Genomic DNA, 18,922 nt, shown 5'->3' on the forward strand with positions numbered 1-18,922 from the left:
ATTCCCAGATATTTCCAAAGCCACATATCAGTTTAAATCAAATTTCACCCTAATTTTATGTGATTTGAAGAGCTGCAGATGCAGCATTTCAACACTTTCCTTCCACCACAGCATTCATTCTGCCCCTCCCTTCCTCCCTAGTACCCTATCCAAAATGCCTCAGATCTTTCCTGATAGCTGTCACACTCTCTATAGGAACCAAGAGGAGCTGCACAAGCTCAGTTCGGTGCGGCTGCCTCATCTTTGTGTGCCACTGCTTAGGTCACAGCTTTGTGTCTGATGCACAGAAATGGGCGTCACACCAAACTGAGCCTGCATGACTCTTCTTGGCTCCTGTAGGAGATCATAGCTGCCATGGAGAGAAGGGTTAGGCCGCTGGTTTACTGCTGGAAAAATTCTGGAGCCAAAGCATCAGCCAGGTCACAGCTCAGAAGTCATCCCCCAAATGCACAAGCAGTAGCTCAGTGCCAGAAGAACTTTATGGAAGGCTCCATGCAGATGTGGAAGTACAGATGATGTACTGCAGAGCACAGAAGTTACAACATAAGAACGCTGCCTGGAGAAGGAGGAGGAGCCTGGAGCCACCACAATCGGTAAGGATGAATGCTGTTTTGGGGGACAGAGATGTTGTTGGGAAGATAGAGGAATTCTTGCGGGAAGAGAGATGGATCCGTTGGGGAGGAAAGAGGTGGGTTTATGAGAAGGGGGAAAAGGAGAAATTTGGAAAGAAGGGAGGCAATGAAAGAGTGGAAGGAGAGTGGTAATTCTGGTGAAAGGGGAAAGGGATCACCTGAAGAATCATTTGTGGGGAGCTCTTATAGGTAGGTTGGGAGGGATTCAGACAATGGGAGGACCCTTCTGTCCATCAAAATAAAAAACTCCAATATACAACACCCAGAAAAATAAGTAATATTTTTCCACTGATTTTGCCATAATAAACCCTGTTAAATTCCCAAGAAAAATAAAGAGCCATAAAACCTTTTGATATTATTAGGCATAACAACTTTCCCAGACACCCTGACTGGGCAGTACTCTTGAGTGAAGGTTTGTTTTGCACTAGTTTGTTCAAAGTACTAGCTGGCTCCTATTATGTATATCTTCTCCCAGCCCCCCTAATTGGGCAAGTGTATATGTGTAGATTTAAGACAAGAGTGGGTGGGTGAAAGAAGATAAACAAGGAAACAGATCTATTACATTCTCAAACAGAAAGAAATAAACTACAAAGGCTCAATTAGGCAAATTAACTTCCCAAGGGGAAAGACATTTCAAAGGCACAATCAAGCAGGGGAGTATAGCAGCAAGTGAACATTCAGTGTTCAGAATGTGCATGGTCTAGTTTCCCTTTTTTGGCCACCTGCACGTAACAGGCACAAAGTACATAGATAATTTTAGTGTATGAGGCTGAGAATTTTCATAAAGTAAAAATGTGCATGGTTTCCCTTTGAAAACAGACTGCAATGCACATGGGCTAAAGTGCCCACATATTACAAAGAAGCCGAGGTACTCAAATGATTACAAATTTGCAAAACAGCACACAATATTTTTCTACTGGGACTAATATGCAAAATAAGTTTTGATGAAAGTGTGCGCAAAGCTTTGCTATGGAAAATTTTGCAAAAGGAATAACTACACCATGCACAAGTGTATTTTTTATTATTTTTTGGTGAAATTCAACCAGTGAAGCACATTCCATGCTTAGCTTTGCTATGCAGTAATAGTAATGAGCTGACTTTTTTTTTTTGTCATAGCAACTCATTAATTTGAATACAATTTTGCAAATGTGTAATATTGTTTGCAAAGGACAAAAAAAAAATCTTGGCAAATGCCAGTTTACATGCTGAAAAAATAAATATGTTTGCAACTGAGTGCACTAAAGTTACACTATATACTTTTTTTTGTATGCAAAGCTTTATTTGCAATTTCTTTTTCCTTTCGTGAAAAAGGAGAAATTTGGAACTGCCTTCATTGTAAATGGGAACTTTTAGCACACTTACACTGCAGGCAGTTTTGCAAAGGAAATGATCCACATTGTTTCCTTTCGAAAATTAGTGGCCCCAAGGCATACACACTAAAATTGCCTCATACTTTGAATCTGCTATTGGAAGGGTGGCTAAGTGGAGCAAAATATTGCATATTTGTTTGCAAATTGAACATACTCCTGCTGTTTTATTCCTCTGACCTAAGTATAGGTTGTTTCCTGTTGTGAAGCTGAGATTTAAGTTTGAACATTAATGTGGTTAATCTTGTAAATTAAAATGCTTTCTAGACTATCAGACTCAAATAATTATGTACCTTTATCTCACCCTTACAAGTTGTGTCCCTCCTTCCCTTTAAAAAGAGTAAGGGAGAATACAATTGTATTTTTATTATTAGCAATCATGAAGTTTGTGATCACAGAGACATATCAGGTTACATTTATATCTAGGGATTGGGATGTTTTTTAGAACCATAATTCACTTAGCTAACTGAAAATGTTTAGGGAGTTCTGTCTGTCTAAAAGCTGCATCAATTTTAAAAGCTTTTTTTAAAATAATCTGTTCATATTCAAATACATGCTGATTAAAAATTCACTATCACATATGACCATTTTTATGATATACTGTTATATGCTAAACTATTTTTGCTTGCTAGGTAGAGAAACAAATGTAGGGAAGGCCTTCAAAATAAGTAATGGTGTTTTGTTTATAATTGTTACTCTAGGATTGAAAATATAATTTATAGGTGGAAAAGCCAGTGGCATTTGGGATGCACCTGGAACTGTATTATGTGACATCTAGATGACACTATTCTGTTACCTTTACCAAATTCCCACGTTCTGGACCCTCCACATTGATAGCTTTAACATAAATCCAGTACAATGTGTAATTTTAAGCAGACTTTTATTTTCTTTGCAAATCTGATTTATAGCCACCTGCTAACTTAAGCTTAAGAAAACAATGTGCTAGATGTGCTGACAATATAAATATGATACTAAGGCTAAGGGGGCTTAGTTATTCATCTAGAAACTTTTATTTAGTTTAGCAAGGTTGAGAAGAAGCACATAAGACTAACAGGTTAATATCTGAAAACCATGAACAGTCAAAACCGAAAATGAAAAATCCGCTAAAGCAATAGAACATGTGGAGTTTTTAAAATGGGAAATAAATGATAAAATATAAAAACATTCAGAACTTAACTATTATAAAAGTGTCCATAATATATAAAATTGGTGGTCTGATTTGAAAGGAATCATCCACAATAGGACAACCTTGACAACAAATGCATTCATCCAATATATGGAAGTAAGACATGCTTTATATCTTTATGTAAATTGAACGAATGTTAATATGAGCCTTTAGGAGTTGGGATTCAGGACTTAGCACTGTGTGCTGAAGTACAGGAGACTTCTGTCTGAGTTGCCTATAAGACAGGGCTAGGGCAAACCACAGGAGGTGGCGATCAACCTTGGCGAAGGAGGTAAGAGCCACTAGTGCAGCAAACCTGGTTGACCATTGATCAGCATGAAGAGTAAGACTCCTCCAGCTCTCAGAGCTGGAGAAGACAATTGTGCCACCCAGACATAACATCTGTGGTAGAATGAAGTGATAGCAAAAAAAGAAGGAGAGAGAGAGGACAGGGGAGATATATTTTTTAAAGTCTCTCCTTCATAAAAGTCACTTTGCAAAATGAAAAGATTTGGAAAGCCTGTATATGACTATTTTTTATATTATAAGGCCTGATTTACAAAGGCTTTTTTCCCATGCTTTGTCTATGTTGGAACAAAAAAAAAAACCCAACAACTTAGTGAATCAGACTCATAATTATTAAACAGCTGCAATGAATAATGCTGCTGCAAATGGCCTTATTAAACAATAAGCAACCACTTGCCTTGTGATATCAGCTCATGACAGAATCACACTGAGCTTTTTATTCCATTGTAGAAACATTTATCGCCACAGGGCTGAGAAAAAGCAAATGTTCAATACGCACAACTATCACTTCATTGTACAGAGGAAGAATAGTCTAGTAGTAAAAGCATTGAACTTAGATACATGAAATGTCCTGAGGCATGAATTCAAGATTCCCCTTTTGCCCTAGACTCTCTGTGTGACCTTGGCAAATCAATATATCCCTATGTTTCTCTGAGAGTCAGTCAAATGTAAGAAGTTTGTCCAAATCTGGCTTTCTTGGTCAACAAATAATGAATGGCTCAATTTTTTTGTTTTAATTTACTATTCATATTAGTAGAATCTTGTTGAATTCAAATTCATCTCTTAAGAGCAAGATGACATTGAGATATCAGCTAGAATGGACAACTAAAGTAGCAGAATTTTCTTTACTAGTTACATTTTTCTTAATGACCTACTCTAGTGGAGAAAATGAGTTATACTGTTTATGTTGCATCTGGTATTCTTTATGTTCAAAGCTGATAATACCGTAGACAGAGCACATTGCTACCAGAGACAGATTTCTACTGAACTATTAGACTCTTTCCTGTCATTTGCTATAATCCCCAGAATAAGCACAACAGATTTTCTTATTCTTTTCTAACTGGATGGAAAAAGTACTGCTTCATATGGTTTGCTGCCACCTTGCTCATGCTTATGAGTACCTTGTTGTAATGTTCACATTCAGAGCTGGTGCAGTTTCAAGCTTTTTTTTTTTTTCTTTTAATAGCATTTTATAGCCAAATTTGCCAGTCACTTTTTCTGTAATGTACAATGAAGAACATGTACATTTTCTGGAATTTCATCAACATAGTCAGTGCACGTCTGCAAGCTGTGATTTGCATGAATTCAGTTGTATTTATCAGAAACATTTGCACCCAGCACTTTCAATGGGAAAATTGAATCAATTTTTGTAATGAAGCTAAAAACTTTGGTAAATGCGTACCACACTGCTTAAATATTGTATGATGTAAGGAAAATGAACTTTTTAACATCTTTTTAAGTTTAGGATAAATTTCCCCCTTTTCCTAATCCTTCTGGCAGTTTATTCCTCAGTGTAGGCCAATAGGAGCTAAAGACAGCACCAGCTAGAAGTCCTTTAAGCAAGGAACTTCCAACAGCCCCTGCTGGGAAGATCTCAATTCCCACAAAGATTTCTACCAAAAATGGAAAGATGCCAAATTTTCAGAGAGATCATCATGCATACATTTAAGAGACCAACATTAACATTTTGAATTGCATTCCAGTCTCAACTGGCAGTTAGTGCAAACCTTGTACAATTGGAACGATAAGATCAAATTTCAAGCTCCCATTATCAATCTCACCATCATATTTTGAAGCAGCTGTAAATGCGGCAAACTCACCGCCGCCAATTCCTGATACAGGGAATTGCAGTAATCTATTCTGCTAAGGACACAAGCATGCACAATCAGCTTCAAATCTAAATCAGGTTTTCTTGATTGATGCAATGAAAAAGGGCAACTATCTTGATTTGCCAATAAAAAGGTCTTGCTGTGCCAATAGAACAAAACAATGCTAATAACAGATATAAACCAAGCTTTATAGCACATGCTAATAACAGTTATAAATCAAGGTTTTGTTCTTAAACAGATACATGTAAGCCCTAATTCATTAAAGCTTTTATACCATGTTATCTATGAGAAATTTGATGAGAATAAATAGATATAGATGTATGTATGTATTATTTAATGGAATAGGGATATGTAATCAAACTGAGGATAAACATTTATTTTCGTTCTATAGTATATCCTGTATTTACACCATTAAAATATTAAATGCCATTTGGATTTAATAAAAGTTTTTGATACTTATATCTTATGCCAATGACCATTCTTTTAACTCAGTACTGGCAACCATCCATTAGCAAGTGCTCATCTAATTGTCTAAATTATTCATTATAGCATACTCATTCTGCTTTAAAGATAAAGGTTCTACCAGTGTGGAAGTGATTTCTAGGAAATGATAAGTTGTAATGCTTTCTTTAGAAACAAAAGAAATTAGAGTGAAAGAATGGGCTTTTGAAAATTGCTATGATATATGCTACTTTTACACATGTAAATGCTTTTAAAAATTACCCCATGGAGTGTATTTTTTTCAATATATGATTTTTCTTCATTTGTTTTAGTTATTTTGATACAATGAAGCACAAAATACAGACTACTTTTACAGAAGGGTAACAGACTTTCAAAAAATAAAGTAAAAAACAAAACAGTATAAGTAAGATTGATTCTTTGCTTACACTCTTATATGGATACAGCTCATCTAAGACCTTATGAAAATGCAATCTATTTTATTTCTCTGCAGCTATGGCTTTTATATTAATATGTAAGATATACAGTATTCCACATTCACTTCAGTACATTCAATGTCTTTCCAATTACTGAGTATTAGGCATAATTTCAAGAGAGAGAGCATAACATAAGAACCGCCATACTGGGTCAGACCAAGGGTCCATCAAGCTCAGAATCGTGTTTCCAACAGTGGCCAATCCAAGTCACAAGTACCTGGCAAGTACCCAAACATTAGATTAATAAGCAATTGTAGCTTGTGATTTATTATCATAATAGCAGTTTATGGATTTTTCCTCTAGGAACTTATCCAAACCTTTTTTTAAACCCAGTTACACTAGCTGCTGTAACCACATCCTCTGGCAATGAATTCCGGAGCTTAACTATGCACCGAGTAAAAAGAAATTTCTTCAATTTGTTTTAAAGGAGCTACTTTTAACTTCATGGAGTACCCCCTAGTCCTATTTTCTGCGAGAGTAAATAACTGATTTACATTAACTTGTTCAAGTCCTTTCATGATTTTGTAGACTTCTATCATATCCCCCCCTCAGTCGTCTCTCTCCAAACTGAACAGCCCTAACTTCTTTAGCCTTTCTTCATAGGGCAGCCGTTCCATGCCCCTTATTTTGGCCCCCCTTCTCTGCACTTCTCCAGCACAGCTATATCCTTATCTTATTTGGGGTGTGGTGAGGGCATTGAGATACTTTGCTCTAAAACCAAGGATTTCCAAATAAAATGTACAGGATAAATCATCCTACATTTTTAGAATACTACAAATGTATGCACTTATAAGTGCACTTGCATGCATAAAAGCAATTTGCAATTCAATTGTATATATCATAATAATTTTCAGAAGCCCTCTTATACACGTAAAGTGCATTTACATGCATTAAAAAAAACAAAAAAACAGTTTAAGCATGTTAATATCCTTTTAAACATAAACCCCCCCAAGATTGATAAGTTATGAAGGAAATTTATAAAGAGAAGTGACTTTATCCATGCCAGTTCAAAAGGAGAATGCAATTTGGTGGGCTGTCTTGCTACCCTGTAGGCTGAACAGAGGTTTGTTCCCAAGTAATTATACAACATTTAGACAATATCTTAATGACATGTACTTGCACCGAATCCATCCTGCTGGAAGTTATAGGAACATTTCAATTATACAACCACACTTGAGAATATAAGCCACAAAACCTATACTTTTCACTTGTCATGTTTTGATACAGATATTCATAAAATAAAAATTGTTAACATAGTTATGATCCTTTTAAAGCAGTGCTCGTTTGGATTAGATAATTAAAAAAAAAGATTTTACAGAACGTATGGTCTTGTACTCAATACTTTAAGAAAATAAGTGTATAAATATTGATTGGTGATTATTCTGTCTGGATTTAATAAAGTTTTTGATACTTATATCTTATGCATATGCCAGCGGCTATTCCTGTAACACAATACTGGCAGCCATCCATTAGACAGTGTTCATCTAATTGTCTAATTACTCATTATAGCATATTCTGCCTTAAAGATATAAGTTCTACCAGTGCAGAAGTGATTTCTAGGAAATAAGTTGCAATGCTTTCTTTAGAAACAAAATAAATTAGTGTGAAAGAATGGCCTTTTGAAAATTGCTATGATATATGCTACTTTTACAGTTTAAAAATTACTCCATGCAGCACTTTTTTTTTTCAATATATCAACTGCAATAACTATTAGAATGATATAATCAATTAGCTACACATTTAATTTTTATGTAACAAAATCAGTCTATTTGATACTATCTATATACGCTTAGTAGTTTAATTCATTGCAACCATAGAGACTATTTCATTCATAAAGAATAAAAGATGAGCTCTAGTAACACTAGATGAAAGCACTTGCAATACATTTGTAGTCATTAAATGAGTTTCCAGAAAATAAGTACTAGAAACAAAAGAGAACAGTAAACAAAACATCTTTCAGAGCACCGACATTATAAACGTACTACAGACCTTGAACACCTTCTGTGTATACATGTCTGAATTAACATCTAGCATGTACAAATGAAAGCAATAATCTGTGAGTGCTTTGGAAAATAATATATGCTACTTAGTGTTTGTTAACATAATATATAGTTGTTTAGTGGGTTTTAACTAAAACATGAGATTTTTTTTTCTTTCTATATAAGAGAATAATAGCATATATTAGGGGTGGTGCACAAAAATATATAGTTGTAGTACTCTGTGCTCTCTGTTCCAAGCAACACTCATTGGATACCCCAGTGCTTTAATTTAGTTGGCGGGATCTCTAGATACGCATGAATTCAGCAGGATACAAAATGTCACTTATGCTCACAATGATTGAAAATATAGCTGTAGTCACTTAAATCTGATAGCATTTGCTTCCTTGCAATATGCTATGATCTGAATGGTATACTAAATTTAAATGAGTGAGACAATCGTTATGCATCAACCTTGTGACTTAAGCCAGCCTAGACTAGCAATAAATAGCTTTCCGATCCTGAAACGAATAAAAAGCAGAGCTTGCCTCAAAATGAAGTTTGTGGTCCTAACTGAACTATTTTCTCCAAGCACGCATATCTATTCCTTAGAAAATAATTAAAAAACATGACCGTGTCATGTTGTGTCAGTTCTGTGTTATAGGAAATAAACAAAGTCAATCAAGAGCTTTCTGAAGTAGATTATGAGGATACCAGAAATCACCATGTATGCTATTGAGTATGGACCATGCAGACATGCGGATCATATTACCCGAGAACAGGCAGGCAGAAGACAAATAGCTGCAGTGGTGTCTTAAAAACCTAACTGTAAGAGACTGCAATAATCTTCCCCGGCACATATGTCATTTCTTTTCAGATCTTTTAAAACAGACCATTGGTCATCAAGCTTAAAAATTGTGTGCAATAAAAGGGGTATTTTATTTAATCAAAAATTAATCGACACATTAAAATGTAAGAAAAGACAGTACAACCTCTCTTTGCTTGATACTTACCCCTTTCTCTCTCTTTCACACACACATACACGCATCAGATATTTTTGGGGTGTCAACGTCAGAGCAAAAAGGCACACATTTCCACTCTTATACCTACTAGATGTACTTCAGTACAAGCAGCACACAGGTCTGGGAGTGGTGGTGGTATGATTTATCTCTGCCAGAGCATGAAGCTCTCATGTATTCTGCCCGACTGCTCACAGCAGATCTTCTGCCAGTTAACTCTATAAAGCAGTCACCACATAGAGCAACCACCAAAAAACATGCTTTATGCTCGCACTGAAAATCAGTCTAACTTCATATCCATCACTAGAATATTGATGTCTGCTAATCATTTTTCAGATCCAATAGCCATGCAAGAAACATTTTGAATCCTTTTTTTTTCAGGCAGCAAAAGAAATAAAACGCCCTATGCTTAAACCATTCGTATAGGTTTGGGTAGATCTCCTGACATAAACGTAAATATCTATATATTCTCTAAGATACAACTAGCCAAATTAAAATAAACTTTTGCTTCCATACAAAACATTTCTGTATGCCCCCCCCCCCCCCCCCATGGAGCCCGGCGATTTCAACTACAAAAGGCAGGGGAGTTAACGCTACATATACAAACCGGTGCCTTAAGTGTAAAAATATTCTACTTAATCATTTTACAGGACTTTTAAAAGTAAATATTTAACTTTCCACATCTGGAGCAGATTTGCACGGGTTTGTTACTTACTGTAGGGGCAGTTCTCCTTCTTTGTCCCATTGACCCTGCCGTTTCTATCAATCTTGAGAAAGTACTTGGTAAAGGAGAAGAGCTTTCGCCACCGCACGTCTCCCTGGAGGTGGTTGTAGCTGCGCACGTGCCTGCCGGCGCCCGAGGACGCGTTGGGCCCCTCCGGGGAGAGCAGGGCCCTGGCAGTGCATGCAGGTGACAGACCAAGCGTGCACGGCGGCGAGCAGCAGCAAGAAGCAAGGCAGGTGTGAAAAGGCGGAGGCACCATGTGTCAGTATCCATTTCCACATTGTACTGAGGCTCTCAGCAGCAGCAGATCTCTCATAAAAAGAAACATGCTGGAAAGATGAAAACGTGTAAGCGGCGAGCGGGGAGCGTGGGGCTGCTGGTGGCAATCGGAACTCCGGTGTGGGCTGAGGTTAGTGCACCAACATCCATAACTCAGGTGACCAAATCACCCTCTGAAGTGCAACCTTTTTTTTTTATTCCTTTTGTCCCCCCCCCCCCCGAGATATCCTTTTATAAACGTTTTTCTTAAGTTTCTTTCCTTGGCTTCTTCTTCTTCTTTTTTTTTTCTCCCCCCTTCACTGCAGTTCTTTAAACTTGTTCTACTTTCTTCATCATTAGTCCTCTCCACGCTGGATACAAAATGCCTGCAAAAGAGATGACAGCATCGTCAAGAGTTTAAAAGAAAACGATCCCCATCCGCTTCCACCTTCTGGACTTCCCAGAGCACAAGCCAGCTGTAAACTCTTCAGCTAATTGTCAGCCTAAGAAGCGCTGCTCGCTTTGAAGAATCAGAAGTAATGGTTTTTTTTTTTTTTCTTTCTTTCTTTTAAGCTATGCTGTAAACAGGTTGGAAGCTGTGGTATAATATCAGTGATTACAACACAGAGGTGGGATGTGCCTCCGGTGGTCAGCGTGCTTCAGAGGTCAAACAGTGGTGGACATCCGAAACCCTGGCGGGGGAGTGAGGAATTCTTCAGCGGAAGAGCCAGTTCGCTTGATTCTCCTACCCTGCTCTAGTCTGGAGCCGTCACTTTTTTGCTAATTGCTGTTAAGAGTTTCTTCTCCTCTGCACGCTGGCCACCAGCATGTGTTGTTATACTCATGCTTTACTAATTTTGCTGTCTTCCAGGCTGAACCAATCCCCTCTAGGGAGCCCCTTTTTAACTTGTTTTCTAGCGATGGATTTTTTTTTTTTTTTTTTGGCAGTAAAGTGCTTGAGAGCCACCTGGAGCTTGTTGCTTGCTGACTTTTCTCTCTCTGCTCGGGAAAGGGAAGAATACTGCAAACAGCTCTGCAACAGTAGATTACGCTCTGGTCAGGGAGAGCAAAACAAGGCATCATTAGCTTCCTTTTCGTAACCTCTGCTAGCTTTCCAAGCAGGTCCTAATTTAATGAACCGTTTACTTTTTGCTTCCCTTGCCAAAACAAAAAAACTCACACTTCAGCCTACTCTTCTTTTTAAGCATACAAGATTTATCGTCATTCTTCGAGTCCCCCCTATCTTTCTTAAAAATAAAAACAGGGACGTCAATGACCAATTTCTAATTGCTAACATGAGTCACTTACTGAATCACGCTTTCATTTCAAAGTCAAGGATTTTATTAGTATTGCAAAAATGGAACCATAAAATCTGTCTGAATACCCTGTGTCTGTCTTTTTTTTTCAGTGCAATTTCCTTTGCTTAATAAGCATGTTTTAATTTTCATGGTAAAAATTTTTGATTTCTTTTAAGCAGTCCTTTTGTTTAATTCACTTGTTTTTTTTTGTTTTTTTTGCAATGTGTGAGTTTCACCACACAGTGTGTTCATGATAGATTATACATTTTTTAAACAACTAGCATTCAGTGTGATTCTTGAAGGTTGGTACTGTTTTTGATGATACATTAATAGTGTCCAATAGACGTTATGGTTTACATAGGCCATCAATTATAATAGGAAAGAATACAAATGGTAAAAGTCATTACTGTTTTAAAAATCTCAACATTTTGGGGAAAATAAAGCTGACAAGTCTATAATACAATCTACTAGGCTGCTGTGCATTTTGAAGCTATCTTATATATATTCTCTTAAGTATAGAACAAACACTCAGCTGGGTTCTTTATTCAAGAGAGCTTAAAGAAATATTTCAAGATCTTCACAAAAATAAAAATCATACAGTGCCTGTTGGCTGTACGGTTTAATGACATTCAGCTATAAACTAATGCCTTTCTGTTCTAGGGTGGTATTTAGCTATTGTTTAAATGGTCTTTAGAATCAATCTTTTCTCTTTAAAGATTTGTTTGAATTCCTTTCAGACAGTATGCCTGAGAAGACTCTTGCATTTTAGTTCATGGAAACATATAGTAACATGATAACATTGTAAATGATGGCAGATGAAGACCAAAATGACCCATCCAGTCTGCCCAGCTGCCAGGAATGTAGCTACTACAGGGTGCAGATTACACCAGTGCCTTCTGTTTAGGGTTGTAACTGCTACTCTGTGCAGGTGACCCCCTTGCAGAAAAGTTACTACAGGTTACCAATGTTCTTCATTTCCATCCTTTCTTCTCTAGGGATGATCTATATTTCTCCCATGACCTTTTTAGTTATGTTACTGGTTTTACCTTCACTACCTTCTCTGTGAAAATATATGTCCTGACTTTTCTATCCCCTGGAACTTCATATCATGATCTCTATTTCTACATTTCCTTTCCACTGGAAAAAGTTTGTTTCTTATGCATATTTAATGTCTTTGAAGGATTAAAAGGTCTGCATCATATCCCCCCTATCTTTTCAGTCTTCTTGGGTGTACATGTTTATATCTTTTAGTCTCATCTAATGTGTCTTTTGGTGCAGATCCCACACCATTTTGGTTGCCTTTGTTTGGACACCTTGTATGCTATTGCTATCCTCCTTGAGTTACAGCTTCAAGAAGTTAATACAGTAGGGAGGTGCATATATTTCTATTCATTTTCAGAGTTTATGCACCTACATTATCATAAAATTCAATTTTATGCACATTACTGCAATTTATGCTCATAAAATCCAATGTTATGTGCATAAAATGGCATTCTCATGCATAAACTTCGAAAGCATATTAGTCAAACTGATAAACAATGCACAAAAAATAAAAAAGGAACAACAAAATGACTGACCGGAATCAAAAAGATTTAGTGTGCACATCCCAAGAACACAGTACTCCAGGTAAGGCATCACCAATGACCTTTACAAGGGCATTATCACCTCCTTTTCCCAGCTGGTTATGCTTCTCTTTAGGCAACCCAACATTCCACTGGCTCTAGTTCTTGCATTGTCATATTGTTTTGCTACCTTCAGACCATCAGACACTATTAATCAAATGTCTCTCTCCTGGTCTATGCACATCAATCTCTCACTCCCCATCACGTACAGCTCCTTTGGATTCCTGCATTGCAATATGATGGCAGATAAGGATCATAGGGCCCATCTAATTTGCCAAAGATATTTCCTGTTGCATGTTTATTAAAGTTGATGACTGTAGCACAGTGATTCTCAACTGATGTGTCGTAACACACCAGGCTGTTGACAAGCACCGGCAGGTGTGTTGCGTGCTACCCTTAGCCGATAGGGCCGAAGATCAGAGCCACTGACCACCAACGGAGACCAGGCTGGTGGAGTCAAAGACTGGTGCCGCTAGAGACCAACCTAGTGGGGCCGAAGATTGAAGCCACTGGTGGCCATTGCCAGAGACCAGGCTGGAGGGGCCAAAGACTGGAGCTGCTAGCTGCCACTGGAGACCAGGCTGATGGGGCTGGAGCTGTTCAGCTGGGGGCCAGTGTTTATGTATGTGTGTATATATGTATTTGAGATTGGGAGGGTGCTTCTCTGTTTGTGTGTGCATGTATGTGAGAGAAGGAGGATGCTTCTACTTGTGTCCAGTATGTATGTGAAAAAGGAGGGTGCTTGTTTGTGTATGTGTGTGGTATATATTTGAGTGGGGGAGGGTGCTTGTGTGTGGTGTATGTGATATGGGAGGGTGCTTGTGTGTGTGTAGTGTGTGTGTAAGATGGGGAGAGTGCTTGTGTGTATGTGGTGTGTATAGGAGATGGAGAGGGTGCTTGTGTGTGGTGTGTATAGGAGATGGGGAGGGTGCTTGTGTGTGTGTGTGGTGTGTATAGGAGATGGGGAGGGTGCTTGTGTGTGTATGGGAGATGGGGAGGGTGCTTGTGTGTGTGTGTATGAGAGAGGGGAGGGTGCTTGTGTGTGTGTATGAGAGAGGGGGAGGGTGCTTGTGTGTGTGTATGAGAGAGGGGGGGTGCTTGTGTTGTGGTGAGAGGGAGGGTGCGTCTGTGACTGTGGTGTCGTGTATATGTGAGAGAGGGAGGGTGCTTCTGTGTGTGTGAGAGAGGGATAGAGCATGTTTCTGGCTGGTTGTGCTGTGGGAGGGGGGCATGAGTGTGATTGAGAGCCTGTCTGTAAGTGAGAGAAAGAGTTTGTATGTAAGTGAAATAGAGAGAGCATGTGTGTGATTGACAGCCTGTGTGTAAGTGAGATAGAGAGAACATGTGTGTGATTGAAAGCCTGTGTGTAAGTAAGAGAGAGAGCATTGTATGATTGAGAGAGACTGGTCAGAGAGGTGATTGTGTATGTGTGAGAAAGACTGATCAGGGAAGTGATTGGTGTGTGTATGTGTGTGAGAGAGACAGAGACTGGTTGTGGTCCCTAAGGAAGAGGACTGTGCTGCTTCTGGTGTGGCCTGCAAGGAAAAGGAGTAGAAGAACTGCTGGAGAGGAAAAGTAAAGGTGTTTTTTTAAGTTCAGTTTTCTTGATTGCCATTTTAATTATTGGGTATTATGTGATATGTCTCCTGTTTTGAAATATTTTATTGTGTTTGGAGAATTTGTAATACTTTTAAAGAGTTTTTAATTGTTTTTGCTAGATGTTATTCTGTTCATCAGCTGTTTTGAAACATTTATTTATAAAGGTTTGCAATTATTGCTGTGTGGGGATTTATAGCAACTTGACTTTTTCTTTTTTCCTAATTGGAGGTGTATTGTTGTTTAGGGCTTGGTTTAATATTTGCAGTGTTGCCTTTTTATAGGTAGGATAGTTCCATTTGAGTACATGCCATAATGCAGGTGAAACTGTAGATTAGTTTGTGTGCATTATTGAAGATCCTGGTACTATGCTAGGTGCTATATTTCTGTTTTTCATTTCTCCAGTTTTGTCCTGCATGCAGAATGGCTTTTTTTGGGTTTCCATTACAGTTTCTGTCTCCATATTTGTAATTTGTGTTCTTTCTGTACTTGGCGAAGGTTGATTTTCTGTGTATGACCGAGGTAAGATATTTAACTAGCATGTAGGCTAGTAAAATACCTCACTTTATTTGTTGTGTTTTCTCAATTGGACATGCATTGGTTGTGAACTGCTGTCTTTTTATAAGTAGGGCTATTGCGCCTGCTAATAGAGGGAGTTTGTGTTGCTGTTATTAAGATAACACCAGAATATCTTTTTGTATGGTGAGTTGTACGGGGAATGTTCTAGTTCTTCTTTATACCCATTACTGAGGGTCAGGGATAGGGGTGGGGTTCCTGTGGATGCAAAGTGTACATTTACATTTAACCTTGGGACTGTCATGTGTTCAGTGTGTCACACATGTGAGAACTACCAGGTGTGTCCCAACAGAAAAAAGGTTGAGAATCACTGCTGTAGCAAATATACTAAAAAAATGATGGCAACAAAAAATGTACCTTATATAAGACTTCCCCATATTTGAAAAGGAAATATCAACCTGATAACTCACAGTATTCAACTTGTACTAATTCCTCAAGTATAAAATTGTGCATAGAGTGGTCCAAAGACCTGACTATTAGCCAAGAAGTTCAGCTGAAATCCTCATATTTAAACTGACAAATGTTAAAAAAAACACAAACTTCTACATTTGATAAAGTATAATTTAATACCTATGGGCGCTTAGCCAAGCGCACTGTTTAATCCGCTGTCAGATGCTGGTTAAATAGGCGCTAATCCACCCCCTATTGCAATAGGGGGATTAGCGCCTAATTAATGCACGTCTGACGTGGAGTGAATGAGTTAGCGCTCATCACATGCAAATGCATGTGAATGAGCCTATTACTCATTCACTCCACATGCAAAAAAAGAAATGTGCATCTCAGACGCGCACATTTATCACTTAGCCAATATGCTCGGCATCGGTTTTCATAACCGGCCGGCTGCAGTAATGAAAACCGATGCCGTTTATCAGCATTGGTGTTCATAACCAGCAGACCGCCAGTAACCGCGGGGTCGCGTTAGCAAGGCGGCGCTAAGGTCGCGCTAGCAACCCTAGCGCCTCCTTGCTAGCGCAACCCCCTAATTTGGGTATTGCATGGTGCCCTCTTGTGCGTGCCATGCATGTGTTAAGAAAGTGGGTGCTGAAAAGTCAGTGCCTGCCCGCTTTCCGCGAATAATATTGCATCGGCCCCTATATGAGTGATGGAAATTCATCTAAGTTGTCAAATGCTGCAAGTGATTCATTTTTATTCTTTCCCAGGATACAGCTTGAGCGTGTGTGTGTTTTAAAATCTAACCTCTGAATTTGAGATTACATGGCATATAAATGTTTAACCATGAATGGCACAATCAATCCAAAATTCTGCTTTGCATGCACCTAACAGTTAAACTTCCTTTTCTTAGGAAATCTGGCTACGACAAACAAGCTACTTAGTGCACTACTTAAAATGCTGTGAAACACAGACCTTTTCTCCATACTGTGTGATGACAGGGAGGGCATTTACAAAACAGACCCTAACTGAAAAGCTGACATGGCTTTTTAGATTCTATCTGTATCTTTTCTTTCTTTCTTTCTTTCCTTTTTTTTTTTTTTACTGCTTTCTGTATAGCCTTTCTTATTGCACAGTTAAAGCCCTAAATACCCCACTACTTTGTATTGTTAGGTCACCTCTTGGGTTAGCCTGAGAAAGCCTGAGAAAAGTTCCACAGGAAAGATGCACTATTTAACGGAATTCTATCTGTCCCAATAGATTTGAATCACTAACATAAATGTATGAATGTAGATTATATCTCTGTAATGAGGCCTGAATCATTCTCAGTTACTTCAAAGGACTGAAATTCAACCTCCCTTTTTAGCAGCAATAATCAGACCTTAATGGGTTCCTTTATTAATTGTTTGTCTGCTACTTTTGAAAAGACCTACCCTCAGTATAGATCTTAGCCTAGAGTAGTACCTCTAAATTTTCTTTTTTCTACCACCCTTTCCTGTCTGTCATGCTGTTTGAGATTTGCATGTTTCTTATCTCCTTATTCATTACATGTGAACTAAACAGAATCTATCTAGATTGAAAGTGAAGCATCATTTGTTTAAAACTGTGCCTTACCAATTTAAATAGAAAATGGGGCTAAATAAGTAATATGCATAATCTTCAATTAACAAAGACATAAAAAGGAATTAAAAAAAATATGACTCGGACTTAATTTCCAGGATTAGATTTTTCAGTATTTTTTTTAAATAATATTTGGTCACATCAGAGATCAGCAATATTATCTTTCCTGACTAATCACAAGTGAGAGAATGTAAAATAATTGTCCAAGAATTCTCAGCCTTCTAAGAGTACAACACAATTATTCCAAATGACTCTATGATAAACATAATAATAAAAAATATATTTTTTTAAAGAATATTTAAATAGGCTGTCAATGTTGTTTTTGACTGTGCTGCTTTGTCCAACCCTGAGATGAAAGCTAAAAGCAGCTAGTTGTTTTTAAGCAGTTGCTGCATAATATGCCACAATGTCCCTGAGACTTTCGGATTAGCGAGAGTTATGTGAATTGAAATGGGTAATGGCTGAGGGATGTTTAAATTCATTGGTCAAGGAGCAAAGTGCAGGAAATCAGAAGTGAACAGTACAAGCAAGGGCAGCTCTCTGTCAGGTCAAGTAGGTTCAACAGGAGGAGGATGGAAGGGGGTCAATGAATAGGAAGGTGGTTGGGTGCAAGGGCAGAATTACTGGAATAGAACAGAGAGGATGGCTGCTACCCACCCACTGAATACTCAAGAAAGGTTGAGGATGGTAAAAAAATGTTTCAGCACTCTGGCAGTGCCACCCAAAAAGCAATAAGAAGAAGAGAAGGGAACAAGGACAGAGAAGCATTTCAGCACCAGAAGTCAGTGAAGAGGAAATGGTAAAGCAATGCAGAGAGCAATCCGAACAGAAACAATTACATGAACAAACAGAAAAGAAGGAGCACTAGCAGAGAAGAAAAGGAAGAACCGCAGGGGTGTGGGGACATCCGCATTTCATACTATGGATCATTAAGTCCTTCTGTTTTGACTGAGAGAGGATGGAGGCTCGGGTCTGGTTTTGGATTGGTTCAGAAGATCCTATCTCAGTGGATGAACCCCAGCCATTAAGGGTGGGTAGGAATGGTTCTGCCTGTAGTCCTGCAAGGGTGTCCTGCAAGGGTCTGTCCTTTCAGCACTTCTAACATCTACATTGCTCCAGTTTGTAAAATGCGAGATGGGGGCTTTGCGCAGGAAAGGTGGAGAACAAAGAACATACAGTTTTTTTATTCACCTGGGTTCATCCTGGCCTGATTCATTTGCATTAGACTTCTGTTGTGTGTTCACTATTAGACAATGGCTAGCACATAATTGTCTGACCCTGAACCTATCCAAAAGTTAGATCATACAGCAAGGCACTTCTATAGATTTGCCTTCCCATATGAAAATGCTTTGAACAGATCACAAGTACAAAGCTTTGATGCTTACATTTTTTCTGGGTTAATGTTCAAAGATCAAATTAAATCTGTGATTAGGAATGGTTTCTTTAGACTGCGTGTTTTAAAACCACTATTATGTAAAACTAACTTTTGTGCAATTGTCCAAGCTTTGATTACTCCATTGCTAGACTACTGCAATTCAGTTTATATTGGTCTTCCTGCAGCATCTTTGCACTCTTTTCAGCTTTTGCAAAAAGCAGCTGCCTGGCTTAT

General features: G+C 38.2%; 1 protein-coding gene across 1 annotated transcript in view; it reads right to left on the minus strand.

Moving 5' to 3' along the window:
- Nucleotides 1-11,125, minus strand: part of FGF10 (fibroblast growth factor 10) — a 299,121-nt gene extending 287,996 nt beyond the window's left edge. Inside the window, 2 exon segments of the mRNA XM_029577590.1 lie at nucleotides 9,945-10,135; nucleotides 10,137-11,125. Of these exon segments, the coding sequence (XP_029433450.1) occupies nucleotides 9,945-10,135; nucleotides 10,137-10,234 (289 nt within the window). The 5' untranslated portion in view covers nucleotides 10,235-11,125.
- Between the last annotated feature and the right edge of the window lie 7,797 nt (nucleotides 11,126-18,922).

This window comes from Rhinatrema bivittatum, chromosome 1 (genome assembly GCF_901001135.1).
Source record: "Rhinatrema bivittatum chromosome 1, aRhiBiv1.1, whole genome shotgun sequence".
NCBI lineage: Eukaryota > Metazoa > Chordata > Amphibia > Gymnophiona > Rhinatrematidae > Rhinatrema > Rhinatrema bivittatum.